We start from the raw sequence: 27,337 nt of genomic DNA on the forward strand, positions 1-27,337 counted from the left end.
CAAGTTCGGCATCGGCATACTCCGGTTCATAAAGATATCCCTTTGTCGTTGAGTTAAAATTACTGTCTTCATCTGATCCGTCTGACACTGTGCTAAAATTAGTTTCATCATCTGAAGTTTCGTAGTCGGACATGTTGTCGGCGAGTCGCGCTATCAACAGCTAATCGTCACGTGCGCACTGTTGACATTGACAGCAGCGCGGATTGATAGAAACGGAAGGAAAATAGTGCCGCATTAAAACTGAGGTATGAATTTTGCCCGGCGTGTTTTTTTGTGTTAAATTAATCAAGGTTTGAAACGCAAATCTTTTTTCACGTAAAAACGCACAGTTTTGTGGCCCCGGAAAGTAGCCGGGATTACTTCATTCAAAAACTTCCAGCGGTCAGAACTCGGACCAGGGGGGTGACAACAGAGTGGGTCAGTGTGTATACACTATAGTGCTGGTAAGGATTGCATACAACTTCATGTCTTAAATGGGCGAACTAACCCTTTAATCTTGCGTTCTTCTGTAACTATTACTATTACAAAATATAATTTCAGCAACCCTAAAATGTATTTCTTAAGCATATTAAAGGGGTGGTAAAATGGCCTTTTCACAAGATGTAAAATAAATCTCTGATGTCCCCAGAGTGTGTGTGTGAAGTTTTAGCACAAAATACCCACCAGATATTTTTATATAGCATGTTAAAGTTGTCACTTTTTGAGGGGTAGCAAAAACGCAACGTTTTGTGCCTGGCCCTTTAAATGCAAAAGAGCTGCCTCAGAGGGCGGGGTTTCAAGAGCTCTTGCGTGTTAGCAGCTGCGATTACCTCACGCAGACATACTAAAATGACAGAAGCTGTTCTGCCTTTAATGTTAAAACAGAGTCAGACAAAGATTGAGAGACTCAAGAAGAAGTGACAACATGTAGAATGCAACAGGACGTCTTTGAATGGTTAGTTGATGAATTTATGTTGCTGATGTGGAGTTAACTATCTTCAATTAGCATATTCTGTCATGATAATCTATAAATCGCTCGTATAGGAACTGTTGTGAGATGCACACAGAGTGACTTTTTATTGCATGTGAAAAGAAGGATGCTAAAGTTTGAGCTGACTCACAAATGTACTCTTATACAACAACTTTTCCTCTTCTCAACATGGACTGCGTGTCCCGGGGGCGGGGTTTATATACATTTTAGGGTTGCTGATGTCACTAACCCGGGAGGAATGTCGTGTAGTCCCAACCAGCCATTTGTTGTAGTCCTTTTCTTTAAAAGCAAATATCTCCCTTTGCTTTGAACTTTGAGCATTGTAACTTTGCAGATGTTGTTTATGCTCAAACAGCAACATTTCACACTAGCTAAAGTTAGAAAAGTGAAATCGTGTTTTACCACCTCTTTAATACAATTTACCATGCTTTTGAAGCGTTTATGAAGATAAGGGGCTTTTTCTTTTTTTTTTGAGGTTGGTTGGGGCCCCAAGCAGCCGCCTACCTATGCCTCTATGTTAAGACCACCACTGGTGACTATCATGCTATCACGAGGCAATGGTCCTGTGTGTATCTGAAAATGAAGTCTTGTAAATTTCACTTCAGTCCATTGACTGTTAGCCGAGCCCCCTGCAGGGAGAGATGACAGGGACAAACGCACACATCATGTGTCAAACGTGCTGCACGTCTGCATTACGCAGACTTAATTACAGACTAGAATCAATCAACCTTTCCCTTTCCACATGACTGCAGCTATCTGTCTAGATTTCAGAGAAAGAAAATGAGCCTGTTAACAACAACCCTCACTGCTACCGACTCTGGTACACTCTTGACTGTTATTTTTGATGTTTTATGGTCAAAATCGATCATCTTATCTTACAAATAGTTCTCTTACAGGCAGTTCTCTGGTTGATTATCATTTCTAGATGGCCATTAAATTGATCAGGCAGTCTCGTAAACTCTTCATTCAGTACCAGTGATATTAGGTTTTATACCTTATCCTTGAAACAGGCTGACAGGTGAAGTGAAAAATCAGAAATGAGCACTAAACACACTACAGGAACCACAGACAGGGATTCTTACCTATATCTGTTGATCCCATACAAAAAGACAGAGAAACATGACTATCAGTCACACTTGTTTTACATCATAACTGCGTAAACACAAGCTATTAACATTAAAACGCTTCTAGTCTTCTAATCTAATACAATTATTATAAAATATATAAACAAAGTTTTTAAATTTACACTCGCTCAAAATTTTGGGGTTAGTAAGGTTTTTTAAGAAATTAATACTTTTATTCAGCAAGGACACATTAAAAATAGATTTTTAATGAAGATATACATTTTTACATAAATGTACAATTTCTAATAAAAGTTGTTCCTTTTAACTTTATATCCATCACAGAATCCTGAAAAAATATTAGTCAACTTAGATAGTAATAAGAAATGTTTCTTGAGCAGCAAATCAGCATTATAGAATGATTTCTAAAGCATCATGAGACACTGAAGATCGGAGTAATGATAATGAAAATTTGCCATCACAGGAATACATTATATTTGAAAATATATTAAAACAGTTGTTTTAAATTGTAATACTATTTCACAATAATAGTGTTTTTACTGTATTTTTTATTAAATAAAAGCAGCCATGGTGAGCATTTGGTCACTTGGTGACTTCTTTCAAAAACAATGACAAAATTTACCAAAACCAAATTTTTGAACAGAAGTGTATATAAATAATTTAAAGTAAAATTAATATTAAATAATATAAAAAATAAATTAAAACAAATTGTTACTAAAAATAATTGGTTACAGGAGAAATTTTTATGTAAAAATGTTTATGTCTAGATAAATGGTCTTGATATATTAATGTTTGTGAAATACCTGCTAGCTGCCGCTCCATCCACAGAGTCCTGGCTGCCCGTCTCACTGGGTGTGCTCATAGATTTTGATGGAGACATTGGTGTCGGCACTATGTAGAGACAAAAATGTTAAATACACCATTCAACCCGAAAAGAGTCATATAACCATTCCAATAACTCCGAAGCTGTTCAGTTAAGCTAAAAAAACTGCATAGTGCTGCTTTAAAAAGGCAATGCGAGTATGGCGCCCATGTTGGTAATGTACAAGGCTCTGCACTAGATGGCGATAGTAGAAGAGAAAGGGATTACAACCACTCACAAAATCAACACAGGGGTGATCTTAATTTGGGTTTTAGTTTCCTCATGTTTGCATTAGGAAGTGTCTTTGTTAAAGCCTAGAGTACAGTAGATAAAAAGGGCAAAACGACTGGGGAAAGCCCACAGAACAAGGGATTTGGATATAGTCCCATTCAAAGCCATGAAGCGAACCCAGAATATAACACAGCCTGATCTTGGCAAAGGTAAAAAGGCAACGTTCTGAAGGCAGGCATTGTTGAGTGAGATGTATATTTCAGTGCGGTCCAGTGGTCTGTGTACTGTACCTAATGGAGGTTCGGGTGAGATTCCGATGCTCTGGAGGAGGGCCTCCGTCTCCCTGCGCTTGCGGTCCAAATCTGAATCCTCAGGAACAGCTTCTGCTTTCTGTTGCGTCTCTGACTGCTCACGTTTGCAAATGCACACATACAGTAGGCAGATATTCATGTTACGTTCTCACATTCCGAATGAGTCTCATTAAAATGTCATCTCACCTCTTTCTTCTTTTTTTCTTCCTCCTTCCTCTTTTTTTCCTCTCTGATTTGAGCAAGGCGCTGTTTCTTGCGCTCGAGTTCGGCTTTTAGGTCACTCTTATCAGCCATTTTGTGCTGCTACAAAATAATTACACATCACAGACCCACAGTTTTGTCCCAGTGTAAGCAGGGCCGTATAGAGACTACAGTAGTAGAACTCTTTTTAGACTCTTTGTTCAGTAAAGGCAATTGTTAAGCATTCACTGCTGCAGTGAAAATTACAGTTACAATTTGAAGGCCCATTTGTGTTTTCAACAGGATTATCCTTGTAACATAATAATTCATGAGAAAACTAATTTTAAGTATTTATGAGGCATTCATTTGATCCTGTAACAGCACAAATAACATAAAATAAAATAAATACTGTTGTTTATAGGGTGTGGCAGATGACTGTATCTATAGGAGCTATGAATAATAATAATTAATATAATTATTGATTAAAGACTAAGCTTTAACAAATGATCCATGCATAAATATGATGAAATGGAGTGGTATTAAAAACAAAACAATATCCAATGTGGAAGAAAAAAAACTTTATTTAAGCGTAATTACAACCACATAAATGGCATTAAAAAAGGAAATACATTAGGTGGATATACATGAAATAATTTTTAATGCAAATTTGCATGCAGATGTCACATTTATGATGGGGACAGGTGGTATTCAGAAGGTCCAGAGACAGTTGTAAATGGATGCCACATTAGGTTGAATATCATTTATCACAATGCTAATTTTGCTGTCTTAATAGACGCATATGCGATTACAAGTCTTACAGAATAAGCTATTATTGATAAATCCAGTTATACTTCACAAATGTCACAATGATACATGTGCAAATGATGTCAGTGTGGCTATTGCTAACATTGGGTACCAAAAGCACAATGACGTCATAATCCATTTGCGACTATGAAATCATCCTGCATAAAGCATGAAAGACAGCGCGCCATTTCAACAAAACACACGAATGAAACCTTACAGATATGTGAGCATGAGAAACATGCACCCGGTGTGTGTGACACGTCCTACCTGCTCCAGTGTATATGCTGCTGTCCACTGTAAATATGCTGTATCACTGCTGATGTACACAATCTGCCACCAGCTTTAATACGAGCCTTGGTTTAAAACATGTCTGAGATTATAAGGTACGATCATTTAGAAATGCAGCGATGCTGTTGGCTAAATTTAAGGCTAATGGCCTACATTTTAACAGAGGAGGCAGATGCTCAAATACCGTCTTGCTACCTCGAGATAACTAACAGATCCCACCTCGCTTTCCCCTGTCTAAATACTGTCAATATAGAAATAAATGAATTCAAGACAACAGCGCCAGCTAGCGGATATTATTTCGCACTGACGGAAATATGTAAACATTAGCCGCTTCTCCACTATCGCTCACTGTCAAACCACGTTAACCAAAAAACAATTACCCTTGCTGAGTAAAAAATTCCCAGCTTGAACCAGCCTAAAATGGTTAACTGGTCTTATTTTATATTAGTAGGTTTTAGTTGGGTCTCTCTCACCTTGGCGCTCATCTTAGTTCAGCTTTCTTAAAGTGCCCCAACCCCCTTTAAAACCAGAGTGAGAGACCATCAAATGAGCATGGCTAGTTTTAAAGTTGTTTAATTTTATTTTAAGCAGAAATGACTTAAAAAATTTGTAAACTTCCTTTAAGGAAGAGGTGTTTTTGGACCATTTTCTATCTCAGTTTAGCTAAATCACTCATCCAACAACCATATGAAATCTGAACATGAAAATACAGTGTTGTTGGTTTCAATCGTTAAACACCACTAGATGGAGCCATAGTCCAAATGAGCAAGGTAGTTTATCCTTCTGTCATTCAGCATTCCTGCTAAAAAATATCTTAAATAAGCTTAAAGATGGTTTGCTTTTTGATACAACAGATCGGTTGAGCTTCTTTTTATGTTCGCTAATCAATGTTTAAAGTGAATAAAAGCCTAAATTAAATCTCTTCATCATATAAAGCGATCGAGTCTCTTCAGAAAATGTGTATTTAGGCCGCTGTCAGTAGCCTAAAAGAGGCCTAGAAATAGGGTTTCGTTCCACCAAGTGGGGAACTACCTCCTTTTTTATATATTAAACATCAGAAATATATAGAGATTCGTTAGGAAAAAGTTGTCCACACACAACCTTGCAGTTTTTGAGAAAAATTATTGTAAAGGTGCCCATTTTGGAAAAAAAGGGAAAACATAGGGAATTTTTCACTTTCAAACATGTTTATCATATAAACCGAATTGAGACTAAATTACTGAATTACCAAATTATTTTTGTACTTCAAGTACAAAATAAACCAGTTTGAAATGTGTGATATACCTGAAGTTGCTATCTAGGCACAGTAAACATGATACGATTATCAAGAAAACTTCTACTGTAGCATTAACATCCCAATTACTTCTTATTATGTTGTTCCAATTCAAAGGTAATATTTGAGGTAAAATTTGAACAACAGATAGAATTAAGCCAAAATATAATATATATATAAAAAAACACTTTTCAAAATAACACATTTAATGGTGAATTGTCAATTCGCATACACGAGCAGTAACTGCACTACATCACTGTAAAAAATATTACATGCAATCTACTTAAAAAAAACATTGTAACAATATTACACATATTATATTTGAGTAGATTTTAAGGTTTGTTTTTTTAGTGAAATCTACCCGAATAAATTAAGTAAAATTTCCTAAATTATTTAGTCTATGGCACATGATGAATTTAATTTTAGTGGAATGTGCTTTTTTAATTTAAGTTGTCCCACAAATAAATCAAGCAGAATTTACTCATTTGTATTAATGAAATTTACTTAATTATAACATTTACTGCCTTTTTCAGGTTAAGATAATAATGAATACATAATGCACTTTTTGTTATCAAACATGCTTTTATTCTGTATTTTTTGCACAAATAAAACAAATCTATATAAAATGTAAGACAGCAGTTTTAAGATATGAAAAATAAAATTTTACATGTCATTGAGAAAGATCATTTTGTTACACAAAAACGTGCATACAAATTTCTGTTGGAAAAGTCACATTCTTGACTAAAACTTGTGAATAACTTGTAGCAAAACATATACAATAATTTGTACTTGCTGAAAGCTTGTATGTAGAACAATATTAAACGTTCATCAATTAATGCAGGTTTTTTTTCAGCAGAACTTGGTCATAATGCATTTGCTCAATCTAAGTCATGAGTTTGTTTTTAAGTGTTAGTAATTTCGGGGAAAACATGCAAACATCCAGTTCCAAGAAGAGCTTCTGAAAGGCCTCAGAAGTGTGCCTCAATTCTTTCGGGTAGGCGAGGTTTAGTGCACACGTGAGTCCAAGAAGAACAGCACAGGCTCTTGCCAGATTTTCCAAGCCATGCCATGACTTGCATCCCCTCCAAGATGAGGCTGAAATCCTCCTGATAATCCCTCTTGCAGATGGACATTTTCATTATGTGCTGCAGGATATCTCCATTGTCACACTGTAAAACAAACATTAAAGAAGTATTTTTATCTTGTCTGTCTCATTAAAAGTCTGTCCATATTTATAAAGTTGAATTGTGTACAGTTGTAAAAATTTCTTACAACAGCTTAAAATGCTAAGACAACTACAATTAAACCATTAGTTTGTTTTCTTTGTAATCACACCACAAAGACTTTCACAATAACATAAGTACAGTTTCACCAATGACAGAGGGTGTATTCCGGAAGAAAAAAATAAATAAATGTAAAATTGAAATTTTTACTAGTAGCAATTCAATTGTTGATATCAAGAACAGACATTGATTTCAACTAGTGACAATTTAATTATTGATATCAGGAATTCACATTTTAACTAGTAACAATGTAATTATTGATATAAAAAATATATTTCTACTAGTAAGAAATCAATTCTTGATATCAACAATTGATTTTGAATGGCAGCCTATGGTGACATTTCACTAGTGAAAATACAATTGTTGATATCAACAAATAAATGGTTGATATCAAAAATGTAATTGTGGATATCAAGGATTCATATCCTGGAAATGAATAAAAGTTACAAACGGCTTGCCATACTAAATAAAGTGTTACCTTTTTTCATATAGTGGGTGACAAAAATCTATTCTGTGTTAAATAGCTTTCACATTAGCTTTATATAATTTAATTGGAAAAAAGATTATTGTTTAAGTTGCATTTCTATTTTTATAAATAAAAACAATGTACACATACATTTCACAAAACACCATAAATATATAGAATAATTCTAGTCACTTACATTGTACTCTTGGATCCTCTTTTTCGCCCAGATAATAGATCAAGCAACGGAGGACAACATCTATTATGTCGATGTTTTTATCGGGATTCTGATGTGACAAAAGTTTGTAAATTAGCATCACCCAAAAATAATGAAAAAATATTCATATGTTTTTAAAGTAACTTACTTGCAGAATGGGATCAATAGCTAGCTCCGTAGTGTCCGACGTTTTGAGTCATTCCTTCGCACATTGCTTGATTTTTTCGCATCGGACTTCAGTAAAGGGCTGCGGGTCTTTCCCACCATCTTTTCCGACACGAAGAATAACGTTACACTTTACGGGTGTTAATCGAGCTTGATCGCCGCTATCAGATGAAGATGCGCTGCTTACGTCCTCCTCAATGTTTACATGTGCGTAGTGATATTGGCTTGATTTTGGCTCTGACCTACTTACATTTTCGATGCTGATTGGTTGGAAATCTATCTAAACAGCTTTATATGTCTCAATACGCAGTCAATATAGTGCGCCAATAAATTACACTTTTTTCTCATTAACTGCAGGATAATGCGTGGAGAACTTTTCGCTTGGATACCTTTTATTAACGTTGAACATATTGAGCAAAAGTAAATGTAGTGCCCCGTTTGTCGGAACGAAGCTGAACGATACAGCTCACATACAGCGGTCTAATTTAACCGCTCAATTCATTTGGATTAGTTTTACGATCTTTTTATTTTATTTTATTTTTTATTAACATTTTGCAAGTAACAGCAATTCATTTCATTAACATAAATCCAACTGACATTAAAATACGATCTCTTTATGAACTTTAAGAAGCGTCAAAGTAGTAGTTGCGTAGCTGTCAATGGAGGGACAGAAAGCTCTCAGATTTAATCAAAAAGCTCTTCATTTGTGTTCCGAAAATGAATTAAAGTCTTACAGGTTTGGAACGAGATGAGGGTGAGTAGTAGGCTATGATGACAGATTTGTTTTTTGGTGAACTAACCATTAATCACGAAAAATCATTATTATATTGTATTAAATTGTGTAATTAAGGAAACAATTTAAGGTAGTGATTTAAGTAAGTGATTTGTCCTCAGTCATTTAGAGGATGCGGAACACACTGTACAGTAGAACACCACTGAAATGTGTCTCAGTCAGCCCAACTCACAAAGACCTTTACTCTACATCCGCTGTGCGCATGCGTCAACAAGCAGGGCGATATAGATGTGCAGCTTGTAGATGGCGGTGCCCATTTCTGTTGCCTGCGCTAGCAACAGCATATGATAAAATCATACAGGACGTGTCTTTATATAATCTGTATAATCACATGATTACTTTCTAGCTCCAGAAAAGAATGGAACGAAATAGCTTGATGTGTGGGTTAAATTCTATTCTATTATATCTATGCAGAGTGGAGTAACAGTCTCCCCTCTCCCTCCCTCTCTTGTTATGTTTGTACCCAGTTTTGTACCTTGTGCTGGCCAGTTATTTTGACTCAATGACAAATTAAACCGAATTAGAGCCATTCAGGAGGACTCTTCCATCCGATCACACCGGATTTCTGCGGAGATCTTCATTTTTACGAACGATGAAGTAAGGCTGTGCTAGAATGTCAAACTTTGCGAACTGCGTCTGATGAGAGACCAGGACAACAATAACTCGGTGAGAACATTTCAATATCTGCGGATTTCACTTGAAGAGCAACATGAAGTTCGCCCAGATCATGCTGAAGAACAGCTCAAAGCTGAACATACCTAAACAGGTGGACAGATTTTCCAAGTTCTCTCCGTCCCCGCTGTCAATGAAGCAGTTCATTGACTTTGGTAAGTTGTTTACCTGTTTGAAATGGATCTAATGGGTCCAGCTCATTTGTGGTGGTGTCCGAAAACCTAGTGAGCGCACTTACAAAAAGTAACGTTACCATGGCTTTTACAATGTAAATACCGTAATAAATAAATATGGAATAAATCATTCAATACTATGCATGGTCTATAAAAGTACAATAGTATAACTGCCCCATGGTATCCTCATAGTAAAAATACTAACAAAAAAGTCCATGATATGTCAGCATGGTATTTTGGCAATTTATGGAGGTTTTATCAAAATACCACAGTATTACCATAACTGTACCATGGTATAACCATAGTATTTTTTAAACAGCCTACTTGCGTTTACAGCATTGTGTGCATCATAAATGCATACTTCACCTGAGCAACCTTACTCTATTGTTATTTGGTAGGTTACAGACAGCACATAAACAATCTTGTTTGTTGTTGGGATATATATATATATATATATATATATATATATAATAATTATTTAATATCTCCTCCCCAAATAATTTGACCATTTTTGTTGTTTTAATAAGATTTTATTCTGAACAACCGAACATTGTTTATGTTCAAACTAATGTCTAGTTAGGCATCAAGCCAAAATATTGGACTTAACTGTATAGTGAATATCAGTATAGATATAATCATTCAAGAGTGAAATTCTTACTAACATAGTCCTGTCTTGCTCGCAGGATCTGCCAATGCCTGTGAGAAGACCTCCTTTATGTTTTTGAGGCAAGAACTTCCGGTCCGGTTAGCCAACATCATGAAGGAGATAGACTTCCTCCCAGACAAACTGCTCAGCACTCCTTCACTGAAGCTTCTTCAAAGCTGGTGAGGTCCATAACTGTACAACGTACAGGGACATGTGCTCCAAATTAGACCAAAGTGATGAATCCCACAGCCAACTTCAGACTTTCTATTAACTGTTTACAACTCATATGACATATATGACCTATAATGCACTGCTGCACATGACTTAAAAAGAGAAGTGGCAGTGAATTATTTTAGAAAAGGATCTTTAAAGTTGCAGAGCACATAAAATTGCACATTTAATCGGGACATTTAATTGTAGTTTGAGGGATGATAATGATAGATTTCTCATCTTACTAAAACTCAATGATTTTTTTTAATGAAGTCAAATACGCTGTGTCCGAATTCGAATACTTCCCTACTATATAGTATGCGAAAAACAGAACGGCAAAAGAATCAAGGTATTCGGAAACACAGTAGGTGAAAAGTCCCTGGATGACCTACTATTTCCGCCGAGATTCTGAAGTGCGCATTTGATGGACACTTTACATTCCCATGAGGCCGAGGGAGGGGATTTATGAATGACAGTGAAGCGACGCAACCATAGATATATACACTAGAAGATACCTTGGCTACGGCAGTTCATTGGAACGAATGCGTCAATAGAGCCGCCATCATGGAACAGGGGAGCCACTCCTGTTTAATGCATCAGCATCAATGTAGGAAAAGGTCTAACGGAAATAAAATCACCATAAATCGTCATGAATACGATTTTCTACTTGTTTTGGTTCGTTCCAACGGTCAGACATGAATTCATCATTGAGTCCAGAGAAATTAAAAAAAATGTAAAAAATTTCACATTGTTGTGAAATGTAATCCCTTGCTGTCTGGTTTTTAGATTTCGTTCGTGTGAACATCCATACGCAGCACAAAAGTCCGGCATCATCCATGAATTCAGCGTTACCTAGCTACTTCCTATAACAAGACCCCTGTTCCAAGATTGCGGCGGCTTTGACGCATGCTTGAACCCCAAGGCGACATCTAGTGTATCTATGCGATGCAACTAACACTGGTAGGTCACATGACAGTAACAACATGGTGGATGTAGTATGTCCGAATTCATTCATACTACCCTTAGTAATACTATATAGAGCGTACATCTTTAACGGTCCCAATGTAAATTCAAATTCAAATGTAGTACCTACTCAGTACGCGATTTTGGACACAGCGCTTGACTTTTATATGGAATATCTTAACAGCATATTGAGTTTTAAAAGTACCAAAGTTAATTTTGTTTACTTATACAAATCAATAGGCTAAAATGACTTGACTTTTTTGTTTGTTTTTAGTGTAGATTGTTCATGATGATCAAAAATAGGTCAGTTCCAGACTAAATAAATAACTTTGGTTTACAAGGTTGTTAATCGATGGATGGTTTTGGCTTCTGTTAAAGCCATCAGCCCGCATTCTTTCAACTTATTTTTTTAAATAATCGTGCTTAATAGCGGAATTCGTGGAAACTACATTACCCATGCTGCTTTACAGAAAATTGGACCAATCAGAGAATCTCGACAAGTAAAATGCAAGAAAATATCTAGTTAGCTCCGCCCACTCCCATGAAGTACTGCAAATGACGTAGTCAAGTCGGTCTCTCTACACTTTTCAAAATACTTAAATATTTGTATATATATATGCCTATTTTACTTTGCTATTTTATTTTGCACTAAATGTAAAATTATTGTTTATTGTTTGTTATTCAAGAATGCTTTAACAAAGACGTTTTTAAAATTCTTATGAGAGAAATGAATGGGACAAATACTTCCATATCCAGTGCTGCTGAAAAAATATGCGGGGACTGTTGCACTCCGTTAGGGAGTGATGCTATGTGTCTATGAAGTATATTGCTGTTGGACATGTAGTTGTGTCGGTATGAAGTGTCGATTCAGCACATAGTTTATACCTCTTAGCAAAATCGCAGGATGTCACCAACCTTCGTCAGCATTTTTTAGTATTTAGCTGCTATTCTAGCCAGGTTTGATTGTTCAGGTTGGATAGTAATTTATTTCCAGATAATATTTCTGTTTATCTAACATGCACACATATATATAATGCTTCAGAAATTTGAACCTGAGGTCAAAGTTATTAGTGTTGTTTACATCATTTTACACTGTAAAGAAGTCAGTTGACACAGGCAGGCAAGTAACAATCTTTCTTAGTTAGCTTAACATAAATCAATTTGAATTTTAGCAGATACTGGAGTTGTTGATCTCATGAGGATGTGGGTCGGAGTCTGACCTTTATCACGTCCTGATCCCTGTCCCGTAAACTTTCCTGTCACTCAAGTGTTCTCTATTAAAAGCAATTGGCCATAAGTACATTTCAAATAAAAAATAGCAAATCATGGGTAAAAGATGTATTTCATTTGTTGACAGTACTGAAAATAAGGAAAACAACAAGGACTTTTATTTAAATAGCTTTTTCGGCATGGAACGTTTTTCAGTTTATGAATAGAACTTGTTTAACAAGTTCTGAATGGACAGGATTTTGAAGGACAGAATGATTTATAAAGTCGAATTGAGCTGTTATTGCCCTTTGTCTTACACGGTTTGGCAGAGGCTTTGTGTTCATCAAGTCAAATGGAATGCTTTGAAAATTATGTAATTATGGGCATTATGTAAACTGTATGTTTTCGGCTGCCTTTGCTGCTGAATTGTTTTTTTAGAGGCAACATTTTTTTAAATGAAAACTATACGTGACACCGGGAAAAGGCGAATCACAAACAAGCAAACATTCACACTTGACACCAAATTATCAACAAAGTTTTTTTGTTTATTATTATTATTATTATTATTATTATTTTTTAGTTTTTTATTTTAGTACTTTTTAATTGTTCATTATTATTTACAGTTTTTTACTTTATCCCGCTTATTAAAACCCAGTGGATTTTGCTCGTATAAAAAAAGTTTTAAAAAATTATGAAAAAAACTAGATGACACCGCGGACAGGCAAAATACAAACAAGCTAAAATGATGACGTTTACTCTGCATTATACTTAAAGTTCTCTCTGCCTGAAAAAAAAAGAATTTTAAACAAAAATATATTTTTATATTATTATTTTTATTATTATATACATTTATTTATATAAATTTAAATTAATTTTTATATATAAATTATTTTTATTGTTAATTTTTCTTTTTTAAAGTCTTTTCTTAAATTTTTTATTTTCGTACAAATTATTTAATGCCTTTATATTATATTATAGTTTTATAACTTGAATTTTAAAGTCTTATGTGTTTCAGAGTCCTTGTCCTCAAGACTGTAGAATCTGTGACTCATGCTGAGATCAAAACCTGAGCTAAATGTAACTTTCAAATGTGTTCATCGAAATGTTATGCAGTGTCGAATATCATGAGACACAAACAAGTGTGCACTGTAACCTTCTTAAAGGTCTGAAATGTAAATAAGTCCCCTTTGACAGTGCAGCACACTGACACTGACACTGTCTTTCAGGTGTATGCTAGCTTGTACAGTATGTCCATTGTGTCACATGACCGTTGTTCCCAGTGCAGCATGTCTCCCATTTACTCTAACCTTTAAATGATCCATCCAAAACTATTAATTCACCATTCAGGTTTCGTAAAGAAGCGATCAGTGGTTAAAGTAAATACCCATCAGTGCTATATAGCTCACTTCAGCCACTCAGACAAATGACTATATTGGATTTGTTGTGCAAAGGAAAGAATACACAGAATTACTTAATGTGTGCAGTGCATTATGGTTGTGTTTCAAATAGGGCTGGGTATTGGTACAGATCTCACTATTCAATTTGATTCCGATTCACAAGTTCTCAATTCAGTAATTCAGTGTGATTCTGATCTCAATTAGATTTGATTTGATGTCGATTTATTTAGACAAATTGTATTATAGGCTAGTTCTTACATTATGCCTCTTATTACAACCCACTGAATTGAGCTCATATAGGCCAGTATAAAGATAAACCCTGACTGTTTGTTCACTCTTAACGACAGGTATGCGCAGAGTCTGATGGAGCTTGTTGACTTTTTGGAGAAGGACCCTGAGGATAAAAAAATCCTGACTAAGTAAGTCCCATATTAATGAGGACCTATTATGCTTTTTACATTTGCAATTTTCTTTAGTGTATAATGTTTCTGTTTGAGCATGTAAAAGGTCTGCAGTGTTTCCCCTAGGATTCTTTTTTAGGGGGGGGGGGGGGGGTACTGCTAGTGTTGCGGAGCGGGCGTGTTACGGATACGTGGTGTAATTTTTTTGCAATCAAAAAGCATGTCTAATTAATTGAAATCATGTATTATGAATCATTAAACAATAATTTCTTTTTAAAATATATGAAAAAAAATGTCACACTAATTAATTCTGCGCTAATTCACACTAACACTAATTCTGTGTTGTGTTTTTTCTGGTAATAAAATGAAGACATAAAACAAAAATTGTATCATTTATCATCAATTTTAATCATGTGAAATTAAATAAACTTTTTGTCAAATAACTTGCTGCACAATGAGCTTTACTGTTAAAATTAAAACATGGATTATTCCTTAAAAATTTCAGTTTTGATGATAATTTATTTGGATTAGTGTTAGTGTATTATTACATTGGGACATATCTAAATTCTAATGTACAACAGTAATATATTTCTGTCAAGTTAAACCGAACTTTTATTTTGACGGGTTGCCGTGAAGACCTTTTGAGTTTCTGTGTGTTTATGTCATGATGATAGTTGTTCTCAAATGAAGCGGTTAAATGATCACGAAGTAGGGTTGGGAACATACTGTCTATGGTTGGGAATCGTAAGAAATTTTTCGGTTCCGATTCCGGTTCCGCCAAACGATTCCGGTTCCGGTTCCCATTCAATAAAAATTATTAAAACTAATACAAATAGTAGTACGGGGAAAATACACAATCCTTTTTGTGTTTTATTTCTGATAGGCCCTACTTGTCAAATGAGTTTAACAGACTGGCAATGTCAACAAATGCAACATATTATTTAGCAATATTTTTTTCTGAAGGAAAATAAAAAATGTTGCATTCTCAAGGATAATTTGGGACCTCTCCTATATCTTATTGTATATCCAGCAGTGGAATACCCTCTCAGAAGGGGTAGAATATGCTTGAACACACATGTAAGATCCAGACAGGTGAAACATAATATTTTTTAAATCGGTTTGAATGATTGATTTCTGTGAAACTTCACTTGTTTCCTTACTGGATTAAAGTGCTCTAGCAGTTAATAAACAGAAATGCATGCGTCTTGCGGAAGAACATTGTAGCCGGAGCTACTTCTCTATGTTTATGTCAATGACGCGAGTGAGTCACGCAGGCACTGTGCTACTCCGCAGCAGTGCCGAACCGACCAGTGTAAAGTAGTCTGAGTCTAAACGCTTATTACAGCCTTACCGTAGTGATTCAGGATAAGACAAAAACACGTTTTGAAAAAAGGCATTCATGATGTAATCGCTCATTATATACATTTTGTAAATTCTGAAGCGAATTTTCGTTATTTGAAGCGACTTTCAAAAGGTGATTAACTGTTTTAACATCAGTGTTTATTCTCGAACTATAAACTTTTATCTCAGTACTTCTGTGATCATTTGAATATTTTTAACACAGAAATATCGATACTGTGTTGTTGAAAAGACAGAAAGTAAAGCTAACGTTAGATGTTTCATGTCAGCGACAGCGCAAACAGATTTGAATGTCCCGGTGTGAAGTTTTTGTCATTTAGGAATAAGATCGCGTGGGTGTTTGAATCGAGATCGTTTAAAGATTAATGGTGCAGCTCTACTGTCTTATTCTCTCTCTCTGCGTTGATATCTGACGCATTTTTTTTTAACTTGTTATACGAATTATACGAGGGACAGTGCATTCATTACAATTTTAATATTTATGTGGTGAGACGTCGCTATTAAAGGATAAGCTCCCAGCACTTCGTCCACACATCGCATCAGAACCAAAAACACTTCTCGGTTCCCAACCCTATTACGAAGTGACTTTCAGAGTGGATCTAGAGCCTGGAGAGGAAGTTCATGCGTTTGTGTCTTCATATAGGCCAAAAAATAGCGCAAGCGTCACACGTGCTTCAGTGTGTGTGTGTGTGTGTGTGTGGTAAATGAAACTGCGCGTCGGCGGCACCATTCATTCACACAGAACATGCAGGATTCGTATTTAAATAGTCTTTGTGTTTTAATATTCACACACACTAGTCTACATCGCGATTTGATTTCAAGTGTACTGAACTGCTTTCTATTTTTTCCTCAAATTTACAAATTCCGTGAAATTCCGCGTTATACACTAAATTCCTTTTTTATGACTGGATTTCGTCAGCATTTTAGGGGGGGCGGGGGGTCGTTTTGGGGGGGCGGGGCGCCCCCCCAAAACAATGGTAGGGGAAACACTGGTCTGCAAAGTTCCAAAGAGGCCTGACTGATTTGCGTTAGTAGTGTGTTATGGTTATGGTAAGGGGGCGTGACATTTCCCCAAACACGCTTAAAGTTGTTGACCAATCACAAGCCACTGATCCAGTCGACCAATCAGGGCACATAGCGCTTTTTGGAAGGAGGGGCTTCGTAAAGACAGGAACTAAACAGTGTACAAGGTCAAATATGTGAAAATGTTTTATTTATTTTTTTAAACATTCAAGCATTAAAACTTATTTTAGTAGACCCCAAAACAACTTTTTTTTTGTAAAAGGGCATAATAGGTCGTCATGAATCTTACACAAGTTTATCTCATGTTTAACTTGGCTGGAGCCTGCTTTAATGACCTCTAATATTGCGTTTAACTGGAAGGCATGTCTCTTAGATTCACAGAAACGCTGATCAATGTCAGGAACAGGCATAACAATGTGGTGCCCACCATGGCGCAGGGAGTGCTGGAGTACAAGGAGGCCTTTGGTGTGGATCCTGTGACCAATCAGAACGTCCAGTACTTTTTGGACCGCTTCTACATGAGCCGAATCTCCACACGCATGCTGATGAATCAGCACAGTAAGTGATCAGGATGTTTCCTAACGCGCCCCGGCCAGTACGATGGATATTTCTGTCTTAGCTGAAACAATAGACTAGAAATCTGCTGATAATGTAATGTACAATGAACCATAGCTGCATAACTGATAAATAGACAATATATTTCAAATAAATTCTGCACTATTTATGTGGTCTAAATACATTAAAGCTAAAACACTAAAATCATTTTAAATACTCAATACTATATTTTGAGTTTTGCTAAAGATTCTTTTAACAATGTTATTAAATCATTTTATAGGTTAACTTTTTTTAGATGATGGCAAACTAAATGGGGGAAATAAGCATGCACAGTTAAATATAATATTAACACTACAGTTCAAAAGTTTGGGGACAGTAAGATTATTTTCATGTTTTTTTAAAGAAGTCTCTTATGCTCACCATGGCTGCATTTATTTGCTAAAAAATACTTATATACCATATACCAAAAACAGGAATATTATTACATATGTTATTACAATTTACAATTCCTTTTACATTTAAATATATTTTAAAATGCCATTTATTCCAGTGATCAAAGCTGAATTTTCAGCACCATTCCTTTAGTTTCCAGTGTCACATGATCCCTCAGAAATCATTATAATATGCTGATTTGATGCTAAAGAAACATTTCTTCTAATTATCAATGTTTAAAACAGAAATTTCTTGGAAACCATGATAAAAAGAAAAACCTAAATTTTTTGATGAACAGAAAATTCAAAAACAAAAATATTTTTTCTAACAATGTTAATGTCTTTACTGTCACTTTTGATTAAATTAATGCATCCTTGCTGAATAAAGGTATTAACTTCTTTCAAAAAAAAACTTTCTGACCCCAAACTTTTGCATGGTAGTTTAGATCCAGTTTAGCTGCACAATACAGTTGGTTAAGAATCATTAATATTAGCAAATAACCAATGTAGTACCCATGTATCATGCATCCCTGCGAAGAAAATTACTTAAAATGTGTTTTAATTTTAGCGTTAATCTTTGATGGAAGCACCAATCCAGCCCACCCCAAACACATCGGCAGTATCGACCCAAATTGTGATGCTGTGGAGGTTGTAAAAGGTAATTAACCATGGTTCTTGCCTGTGTAACATTTTTTTTTACTACTAAACTGCAAGTGAAATTGACATTGTATGTCCTACATGGGCCGACTCGAGCTGTATCTCACTCTTTCCCTCTCTAGATGCCTATGAAAGTGCCAAGTTGCTGTGTGATCAGTACTACTTGACTTCTCCCGAAGTGGAAATCAAACAAGTGAACTGTGAGTGAGAGCTTTCTCAAACTTTTCTGTCTCTGTGTGCTGTGAGCATGATGAGTCCTGAGCTGAACTCTGCAATGAAGGTCTCTACAGTGTTATTTACACCACCGATGATTCCATGCTAATCTATAGATTTGTTTGACATTGTGGGATGGTGCCAACAGAATGTGTTGGGTGGGGATTATGGGTATGCTGTAAAATGCCACATTCCTGTCCTGCATGCTATAAAACATGCCTGGACTCTTTAGTGTGCAATTACGCTAATAAATCAAGCATGACCTTGAATTTAACTTTGCCCTTAAAAATAACCTTTTAAAAGTTTGGGATCAGTAAGTTTTTTTTTTGATGTTGTTTTTTTTTGCAAGGACGCATTAATCAATAAACACATTTATAATCGCACAAAAATTATATTTCAAATAAATGCTTTTTTTTTTAAACTTTCTATTCATCAAAGTATCCTGAAAAAATTTAGCCGTTCCTACGAAAATATTTAGCAGCACAACTCTTTTTAACATTAATAATAATCAGAAATGTTTCTTAAGCAGCAAATCAGCATATTAGAATGATTTCTGCAGGATCATGTGACACTGAAGCCTGGAGTAATGATGCTGAAAATACAGCTTTACCATCACAGGAATAAACTACACTTTTATACTAAAATAGACTAAAGTTATTTTATATCGTGATTATGCATTTTGAATGCATTTTTGATCAATTAATGCAATTAAATGCAATTTTGCAATAGTGCATTTATATGTACAGCAAAATTTAAGATAGTAAGAAATAATAGTGTAGAGTATTTGAATTTGCTTAAATTCAATATAGTGGATATATCAATAATAGTGTAGTGTATTTGAACTTGATAAGAACATTGAGCTAATATGTAACACATTGAGTAAGTTCTTGAATCGCCTATCCATGTAGACAGAAATAGTGCTTTATAATCGTATCACTGTGTGTCTATGGAGGAATATATTGGATGATATGATTTGCGCTGTATACTTAGTTACACATTGGCAAAAAGTTGGCATGATCTCACGGTATATCATTTAGTCATGTAAATAGCAGTGTCTTATTTTGTCAAGCAAAGAGAACCTACAAGGTTGAGTGACCATCGTTGCAGCTGGTCACCTGTTTTATCAACACATAGCAACAAATTAGCCAGCATAACCTCTATCATGTGCTTCATAGCTGACTATTTTGGGCAGCATGCCAATGTTGATTTCTTCAATGCATTATTAAAATGATAAGTTCATGTGGGATAGCATGCTATGGCCTCGCTTTCTGGTTTACACAACTGTTACTGAATCAATATATCTGTTGTTATTGCAGTTAAAGGACCCAATGACCCTATACATATAGTTTATGTGCCTTCTCATCTGTACCACATGCTCTTTGAGCTCTTCAAGGTACTTGAATCACTTTATTGTAGCTATAGCCCACACACAATTATAGTCTTATATAAACACAAGAGCAGAAAATTCTGTCATCATTTACTCACCCTCATGTCGTTCCAAATCTGTATAACTTTCTTTCTTCTGCAGAACACAAAATGAAAGGTTTTACAAAATATTGGTGGTTACAAAACAAGGATATCTACAAGCGCAAATGAGATTTAAGACGCAGATTTTCAGTGAATAATGACTTAAATTTTGGTCCGTTCCCCATCCAAATTTATCGCATGGGTTCAAAAGACTTGGAATATGGCACACAAGTTGTATGGACGATTTTTATGGTGCTTTTTTTTTGGGCTTGACAGAAAAAGATGCCTATATAACATCGCCAGTGTTGGGTTACTCTAAAGAAATAATTAATTACTAGCTACTAATTACATATTCAACATTGTAATTAGATTACTGTACTTATTACGCTCTCTTTCTAAAAAAGTATTGCATTACTTATTACTTTCTAAATCACATATCAACTTTGGCCCGTTAAACAATTCATGGATAGGCATGAAACTGCTCTTTTAATTCTTTCAAATAAATAATGTAAAATTGCATAAATTATTCTTGAACTGATCAAGTATTTAAAGGTATGAAGGTTACATTCTAAACATACATTTTAACATTAGATGTTAAATTTTGATGTTAAATCCACTGTTTTTTATAGAATTGTTCTATTGTCTATACTGTAATTAATGCAATTAATTAAATTACAGAAAAATTAAGAGTAATCCTTTACTTTTTCTAGGGAAAAGTCATTAAATGACAGCATTTAATTACTTAGTAATAAATTACACCCAACACTGAACATCACTCTATGGAAAAGAGCAGCATGAACATTCAGCTAAACGTCTCCTTTTGTGTTCCATGGAACAAAGAAAGTCCATCGGGTTTGGAATGACATGGCCATCGTGCATTTGAAGATAATAAAGTTTTCTCCATAACAGAATGCAATGAGAGCAACTATTGAAACCCATGAGACCAGCCTACATCTCCCACCAATCAAAGTGAGAGTTTCTCTAGGAAAAGAAGATCTGACCATCAAGGTGAGCTTTCTTTGACGAACACTCAAGCCCTGTTCACACCGCCAGCGACATGATCCCGTTAGTTTTCAATGGAGAGCTGGCAACACCAGTGACAGTGGCCATTGGTGACAGAATGTAGGCCTGTCATGCGACAAAGTTCAGAAAAGTTTAACTTTATGCAAATAACCAGTGAATTTTGCGAGGGACAACCAATAGGAGCTCACACGTCACCATCTCGACTGTCTTAAGATCTAATTTGACTAGAAATTAAACTGTTATACCTTTTTATGTAACTTATTCTAAAAAGTTAGGACCAATCTTGAAGAAAAATTGGTTGACTAACTTTTATGACTAGTCTAAGCAGTTTATGCACAGGTCCCAGGTCTTATGTCAGAGTCTGTTCCCCCTATCAGGGCTCAACTATGCTACTTTTAATTCTTTTCAGTCTTATTCCTAGTCAGATTGGAATGATATATTAGTTTTATGGGAAATATATCATTTTTGATTGATCTTTCTAAAGATATGGCCATGATGTGCAGTCTACCAGTAACAGAAAAGCGACAGCACTAGGAACGACAAGTGTCACATTACAGAGAGAGACTACGACATACAGCTGGCTACAACAAAGTCGCTGGCGGTGTGAACGGGGCTTTAGATTCACAGATTAACGGTTCATCAAAAGTTTAATATTTTATCTCTGTTTTGACTCAAACATGCTGCGAGAGCAGTGTGGGTCAAAACATGTTTTGTAATGACTCTTGTGTTATTTTAGATGTCTGACAGAGGAGGTGGGGTTCCTTTGAGGAAAATCGAAAGGCTTTTTAGTTACATGTATTCAACTGCACCGAGTCCTGTGACTGAAGACACACGCAATGCTCCCCTGGTAAGAGCCGCGGTAACACGGTTGTCTATTTCAATAGTATCCAGCTGCAGACCCGCAGCACCACCAGTTTCAGAACCCCAGCGCCAGAACCGGAAGTAAGGGGCGGAGCTTACGTTCTAACACCAGCTCCAGGACCGGAAGTGAGGGGCGGAGCTTACGTTCTAAACCGAGTAACGCCACCTAACGTTTTGGAGCGTAATTTGCTTAGACACGAAACGTCATTATTACACACGAAATGTCATACTTTATACTTGTATTTATACTAAATATGATACATTAAGGTATAGTACAATAAGCATTTAAAACATTGATTTTGTGTAATATAATTCTATATAGTTATCCGTTTTATTGTATTATGAGAGTTACTTCGTGATCGTGAAAATAATGCTTGAAACTTATGGTCATTTTATATAAAATATACTTTATTTCACAAGAACATGTGCAGCATGCATTTTTCTTTATGTAAAATAATGTCAAAAATCTAAAAAGAGAGAGAAAATCCGGCATTGTTTTAAAAGAAACCATAAAAATGTACCGTACTTCAAATAATAGCCGAGTCCCAAATAGACGATTGTCTCTTTACACGCCTGGTGTGGCTGCAGGTCTGGGTAAATATAAGTCCGGTCTCAAATAGAGGTCGGGTCTGTTTTTTAGTTTCAGGTTGTATTAAATCTTCTAAAACCCGTCAGATCGTCCGCTTTTTGGCGGAATAGAATGACTGCTGCGCATGACAGGGCGCTTAACGAGCAGAGAGAGAGAGAGCCCCGGCCGCGCGCGCGCACTCTCACGTCTTCAAACAACACGAGCACTGTCTTGCTCTTTATTTGTCACATACCAGTTATAGTTCATACAACGAGCAGTGACTCACTGTGTAATAAAAACATACCCTAAATATTATTTAAAAGGTGCAACAATTTTTAATATTTGTAAATACTTGCAAAAATAACCATGCTTGTGTCATTGTAAATAATTCCGCCCCTCCCTCACTTCCGGTTCTGGCGCTGGGGTTCTGGCACTGGGGTTCTGAAACTGGTGGTGCTGCGGGTCTGCAGCTGGATATATCTCATTTCAGCACACTATATGCAGATAGTCTTTGTTGTGCAATGTTACCACATGGTAAAACTTTGATCTACAGTCATGTTTTCTGTGAGCTGTGAGCTTACAGATTTATAAATTAGCAGAATTACTAACGGTTCAGTCTGTTGTTTACACCAGATTATTATTGTAATGCAGTTGTAGTGTTTTTCTCACACACTCACTATGGCTCATATTCTTTGCAGGCTGGTTTTGGCTACGGTCTTCCTATTTCCCGCCTTTATGCCAAGTACTTCCAGGGAGATCTGCAGCTCTACTCTATGGAGGGATACGGCACATCGGCAGTCATATACCTAAAGGTACACATACAATGCTGCATTAAAGGTTAGATTCATTGGACCTTGTATAATCCGTGACTGCAAAACTGCCCGCAAAATTAGCAGACTATGCTAAAAGTGAATTTACTCATTTGTCATCATTTACTCACCCTCATGTCGTTTCAAACCTGAATAACTTTCTTTCTTCTACAGAACACAAAAGAAGATATTTTTAAGCAGGTTGGTAACCAAACCGTTTTGGTTCCTATTGAGTAGTGGAAGTCAATGGGAAACTGTTTGGCTACCAACATTCTTGAAAAATTATATATTTTTGTGTTCCACAGGATTCATGACAGAATTTTCATTTTTGGGTGGACTATACCTTTAAAGGAGGAACTATTATGCTTTCTTTAGTGCGTATTGATGCAGATTGAGCATAAAAAAAATGTCTGGAAAAGTTACAAAGCACAAAATCACTCCAAAGTGAGTTATTCTCTATATCAGTGTGACTGTTTGTGATCTCTCTGAAACGCCTCTATTGTAGTCGTGAGTTTCCTTCCGGGAACAAACACGCCACAATATTCCTCATTTAAATAATTAATTAAAAAAGGATTGGTTGAGTTAGTTAGTAGTGTGTTGAAACTAGTGACATTTCCGAAACACGCTGAAAGTGGTTGACCAATCACAACACACTGGTCCAGCTGACCAATCAGAGCTCATTGTGCTTTTCAGAAGGAGGGGTTTCATAGAGTCAGGAACTAAACAGAGTGTTACTGACAGACTGGGAAGAGAGGAGCTGCAACAATGGAGAATATGTGAAAAAATTATGTGTTTTTTGAATAATCAAGCATGAAAACCTATTCCAGTACAACCCAAAAACAAAATCAAGACTTTGAAAAACTTTGAATAACACTATTATCCAAATAATAGGTCATTTTTAAGGTACGTTCACAAATTTTGCGGGCAGTTTTGCAGTCACAAATTCAACAAGGTCCGTTGGCGAATCCGTGCGACCAACTTTAACCAGTTACCAAATCTGTCAGTATATGTGACCGCAATTTAGAATTTGGCTGAAATTCTTAAAAAATTCATTAATATATTAAAAACGTTCAATTCACTGTCTGTTTTGTCTCTTTGACCCTCTGCAGGCTTTATCTACTGAATCAATAGAGAGGCTTCCTGTGTTCAACAAGTCAGCCTTACGGCATTATCAAACAAGCATTGAGGCGGATGACTGGTGCATACCGAGCAGTGAACCCAAGAAACTGGGAAAGTACGAGTACGGTGTTTGAGAGAGAGAAGACGCTCGTATGAAAACATTATGGACTGAACTATAGTGGAGGCCTTGAGTTATTTTAGCTAACCATGTATGTGACTATTTTTAGCTATTTCAGATTTATGGAATTATCAAAGGGTCGATAATGGTCTTCATATGAATGTTACAGCCTGAATAACAAGGGCATTTTTGTCTTCCACATCTCACATTGCTTATAATACACCACAAACTTCATTTGCAGTGCTAACTCTTTCATTCATAGTTTCACAGTACACGGTACAACATGTTAACTCTTCTGTGTCAGAGACTTCAGTTGAATGTGCTGAATCGGACTGGTTGTTTGAACATGTTGATTCCTACACATTACCACGGATTTGATTCTGTAAGTGTGTTTTAGAGGATGTGAACTGGTGTTTTAGTCAGTGGGGCCAAGTTACCAGCTTTGTGTGAGTTTTATAGCATGTAGCTCTAGCAAGAACACAAGTAACCAAGGCTTTATTTATTTCCTTGGTAGAAAATGAATTCACAATGCAAACGTTAGAATGACCGTAGTTGTGTATTGCTTGATTGTGAGCTTGAAATGTTCCTGTAACAGTTTGGACCTACTGTCTAACACTCCGTTTAGTTTTAAATGTAAAAATGTGATGCTAGCTTTAAGGCCAGATCATTTCATAAACATATATTTAAAAATATGTTAACACGGAATTCATTTTCAAAGTAAGAACAACAAAAGTTGTCATGATGACAGCCAAGTTACTCCACTGACATTAATATAATGAAAATTAATAGTTGTCACAAGGAACCGACAAAGTAAGTTTGGGCCCAGGTTAGTATTTATAGTGTTGATTTATTTAAAACTGGCTAAATGTTGATCTTTGTTATGTGTGAAGCTTTTTATGACCACAATAATTTGTTCTTTGTGACAACAGCTTCTGGCTGAACATTTCAGGTATTCTGTATGAACAAAAATGACATTTAGCACTACAGTAGTTTTTTTTTTATTCTTAGCATGAAAACACTGAAGAGGCAATATTTTTATGTTCATTTGCGTATAAATGAAAGATATTGTTAAAGGAATTTCTTGTTTTAAAATATATTATCTCAGGATTGTGTAGATTTGCCTTTCTAGTTTTTTTTATTATATCATTTTGTTTTTATTGTTGTTTTGTTTTAATTTCACTGTAATATTTGTAAAGTTGGCTTTTTGAAAGCAATGAGAAGGACCTGTATGAATATTAAGGGCACTCAAGTGGGAGCAGCTGCTCTCTGTCGAGTTACACTCGTCTAACTCCCGGTGGGTTTTAGCTACTAGCAGTTTGCTATCATGTATTTGCCTCATACAGAAATGGAAGTACTTAGACAACCTCTGTAGATCATGTACACATTTCCACTTATAATCTAGAACTGACATCTACCATGTTGATGTTATTCATTCATACCTCATAAACTTCATTTTTTGCCATCAAATCCCTCGATATCTCTGTCCGTGTGAAATCACGCCTGCTTCTTGAAATGTTTTAGATACACAATCCTGTATTCACAAAGGAATAACTGTGTTAATGCTCATTCAGTGAGAGAGTGCCATTTTATGTACTATTAAAACAATGAATGAAGGAAAAAAGGTTTCCTTTTGGTTTTATGTCCTTTTAGCAGAATTTATATATGAAAACGGTCCAGTTTTGACATTTTTCAGTTTGGAGGGAGCATGAAGTATCATTTTCACACATGAATTGGCTCCTCTGAGTTCAGACCTTAAATTCATTGAAAGTCTTTGGGATGTGCTGGAGGAGACTTTACAGAGTGCTGGACTCTTGCACTGTCAATACAAGATCTTGACCAAAAAATGTTGTGATGTAATTTCCAATTGTGTGAAAATGATTCTTCATGCTCCCTCCCAGCCATTTTTTTCACAGTTTAAGCCTGATGAATCTTGACATTGTCATTCTGGAATATGGCAATGGTCTTCCCACATGGTTCTTAAGAAATGAAAAGCTTTATACTGTAATGTGAAGAAGTGTGTGTGTGTGTGTGTGTGTGTGTGTGTGTGTGTGTGTGTGTGTGTGTGTGTGTGTGTGTGTGTGTGTGTGTGTGTGTGTGTGTGTGTGTGTGTGTGTTTAATGGTATAAACCATCTTGTGTGTGTGTTTTAATGGTATAAACCATCTTGAAAGAAGTTAAACAGGTGTCAAAATTCACTTGGTTAGATTATTCTAAGTTGGTAGTGTGTTGCAACTGTAGTTGTGTAGCCTGGGATGTATCATAGAGCTCTTACTTAAGGCCAGGATTATGGAACATATGCTCTGTTTATTTCTGGCCTGTAGCCATAGGATGGGAACAAAATGATCCATCTTTTCTTTTGCACGTCCACCAGCCTTTCCTAACAGCACTAGATCTGGTGGCTGTGACACCAGAGTCCCACCCTCTTTGGAAAATAATGCTATTTTAAGAACCATAACCGCACGCCTGTTGCCTGACCTGTCAGTCACAGACACAATTTCCCCTCTTTCTAAAACCACACAACTGCTGCTAGTCCCTAATGTCC

General features: G+C 35.9%; 2 protein-coding genes and 1 long non-coding RNA gene across 5 annotated transcripts in view; 1 reads left to right on the forward strand and 2 right to left on the reverse strand.

Moving 5' to 3' along the window:
• dync1i1a (dynein cytoplasmic 1 intermediate chain 1a) overlaps window positions 1–5,218 on the reverse strand; it is a 66,783-nt gene extending 61,565 nt beyond the window's left edge. The window contains exons 1-4 of one of the 3 annotated variants that reach the window (XM_077196088.1): window positions 4,708–5,218; window positions 3,643–3,759; window positions 3,436–3,550; window positions 2,856–2,943 (exon numbers count right to left, since the gene is read on the reverse strand). In XM_077196088.1, coding sequence (XP_077052203.1) covers window positions 2,856–2,943; window positions 3,436–3,550; window positions 3,643–3,750 — 311 coding nt within the window. In that variant the 5' untranslated portion in view covers window positions 3,751–3,759; window positions 4,708–5,218. The remainder of the gene's footprint in view (window positions 1–2,855; window positions 2,944–3,435; window positions 3,551–3,642; window positions 3,760–4,707) is intronic. The other 2 variants (XM_077196089.1, XM_077196090.1) reach the window with 2 other exon arrangements.
• Window positions 5,219–6,563: 1,345 nt separating this feature from the next.
• LOC143702354 (uncharacterized) lies at window positions 6,564–9,558 on the reverse strand. The gene is made up of 3 exons (XR_013190433.1): window positions 8,113–9,558; window positions 7,947–8,034; window positions 6,564–7,170 (listed from the first exon to the last, which is right to left on the reverse strand). It is a non-coding gene; the product is annotated as an uncharacterized LOC143702354 (long non-coding RNA).
• pdk4 (pyruvate dehydrogenase kinase, isozyme 4) lies at window positions 9,106–26,417 on the forward strand. Its single transcript, XM_077196112.1, has 11 exons — window positions 9,106–9,749; window positions 10,451–10,592; window positions 14,540–14,611; window positions 17,349–17,533; window positions 18,530–18,619; window positions 18,741–18,818; window positions 20,148–20,224; window positions 21,208–21,306; window positions 22,058–22,168; window positions 23,449–23,562; window positions 24,669–26,417. The coding sequence occupies exons 1-11, from the start codon at window positions 9,632–9,634 to the stop codon at window positions 24,810–24,812; spliced, it is 1,230 nt and encodes a 409-aa protein (XP_077052227.1). The 5' UTR covers window positions 9,106–9,631; the 3' UTR covers window positions 24,813–26,417.
• The last annotated feature ends 920 nt before the right edge of the window (window positions 26,418–27,337 follow it).

Source organism: Siphateles boraxobius, unplaced genomic scaffold (assembly GCF_051911475.1).
Source record: "Siphateles boraxobius isolate OS27281-9 unplaced genomic scaffold, OSU_SipBor_1 35, whole genome shotgun sequence".
NCBI lineage: Eukaryota > Metazoa > Chordata > Actinopteri > Cypriniformes > Leuciscidae > Siphateles > Siphateles boraxobius.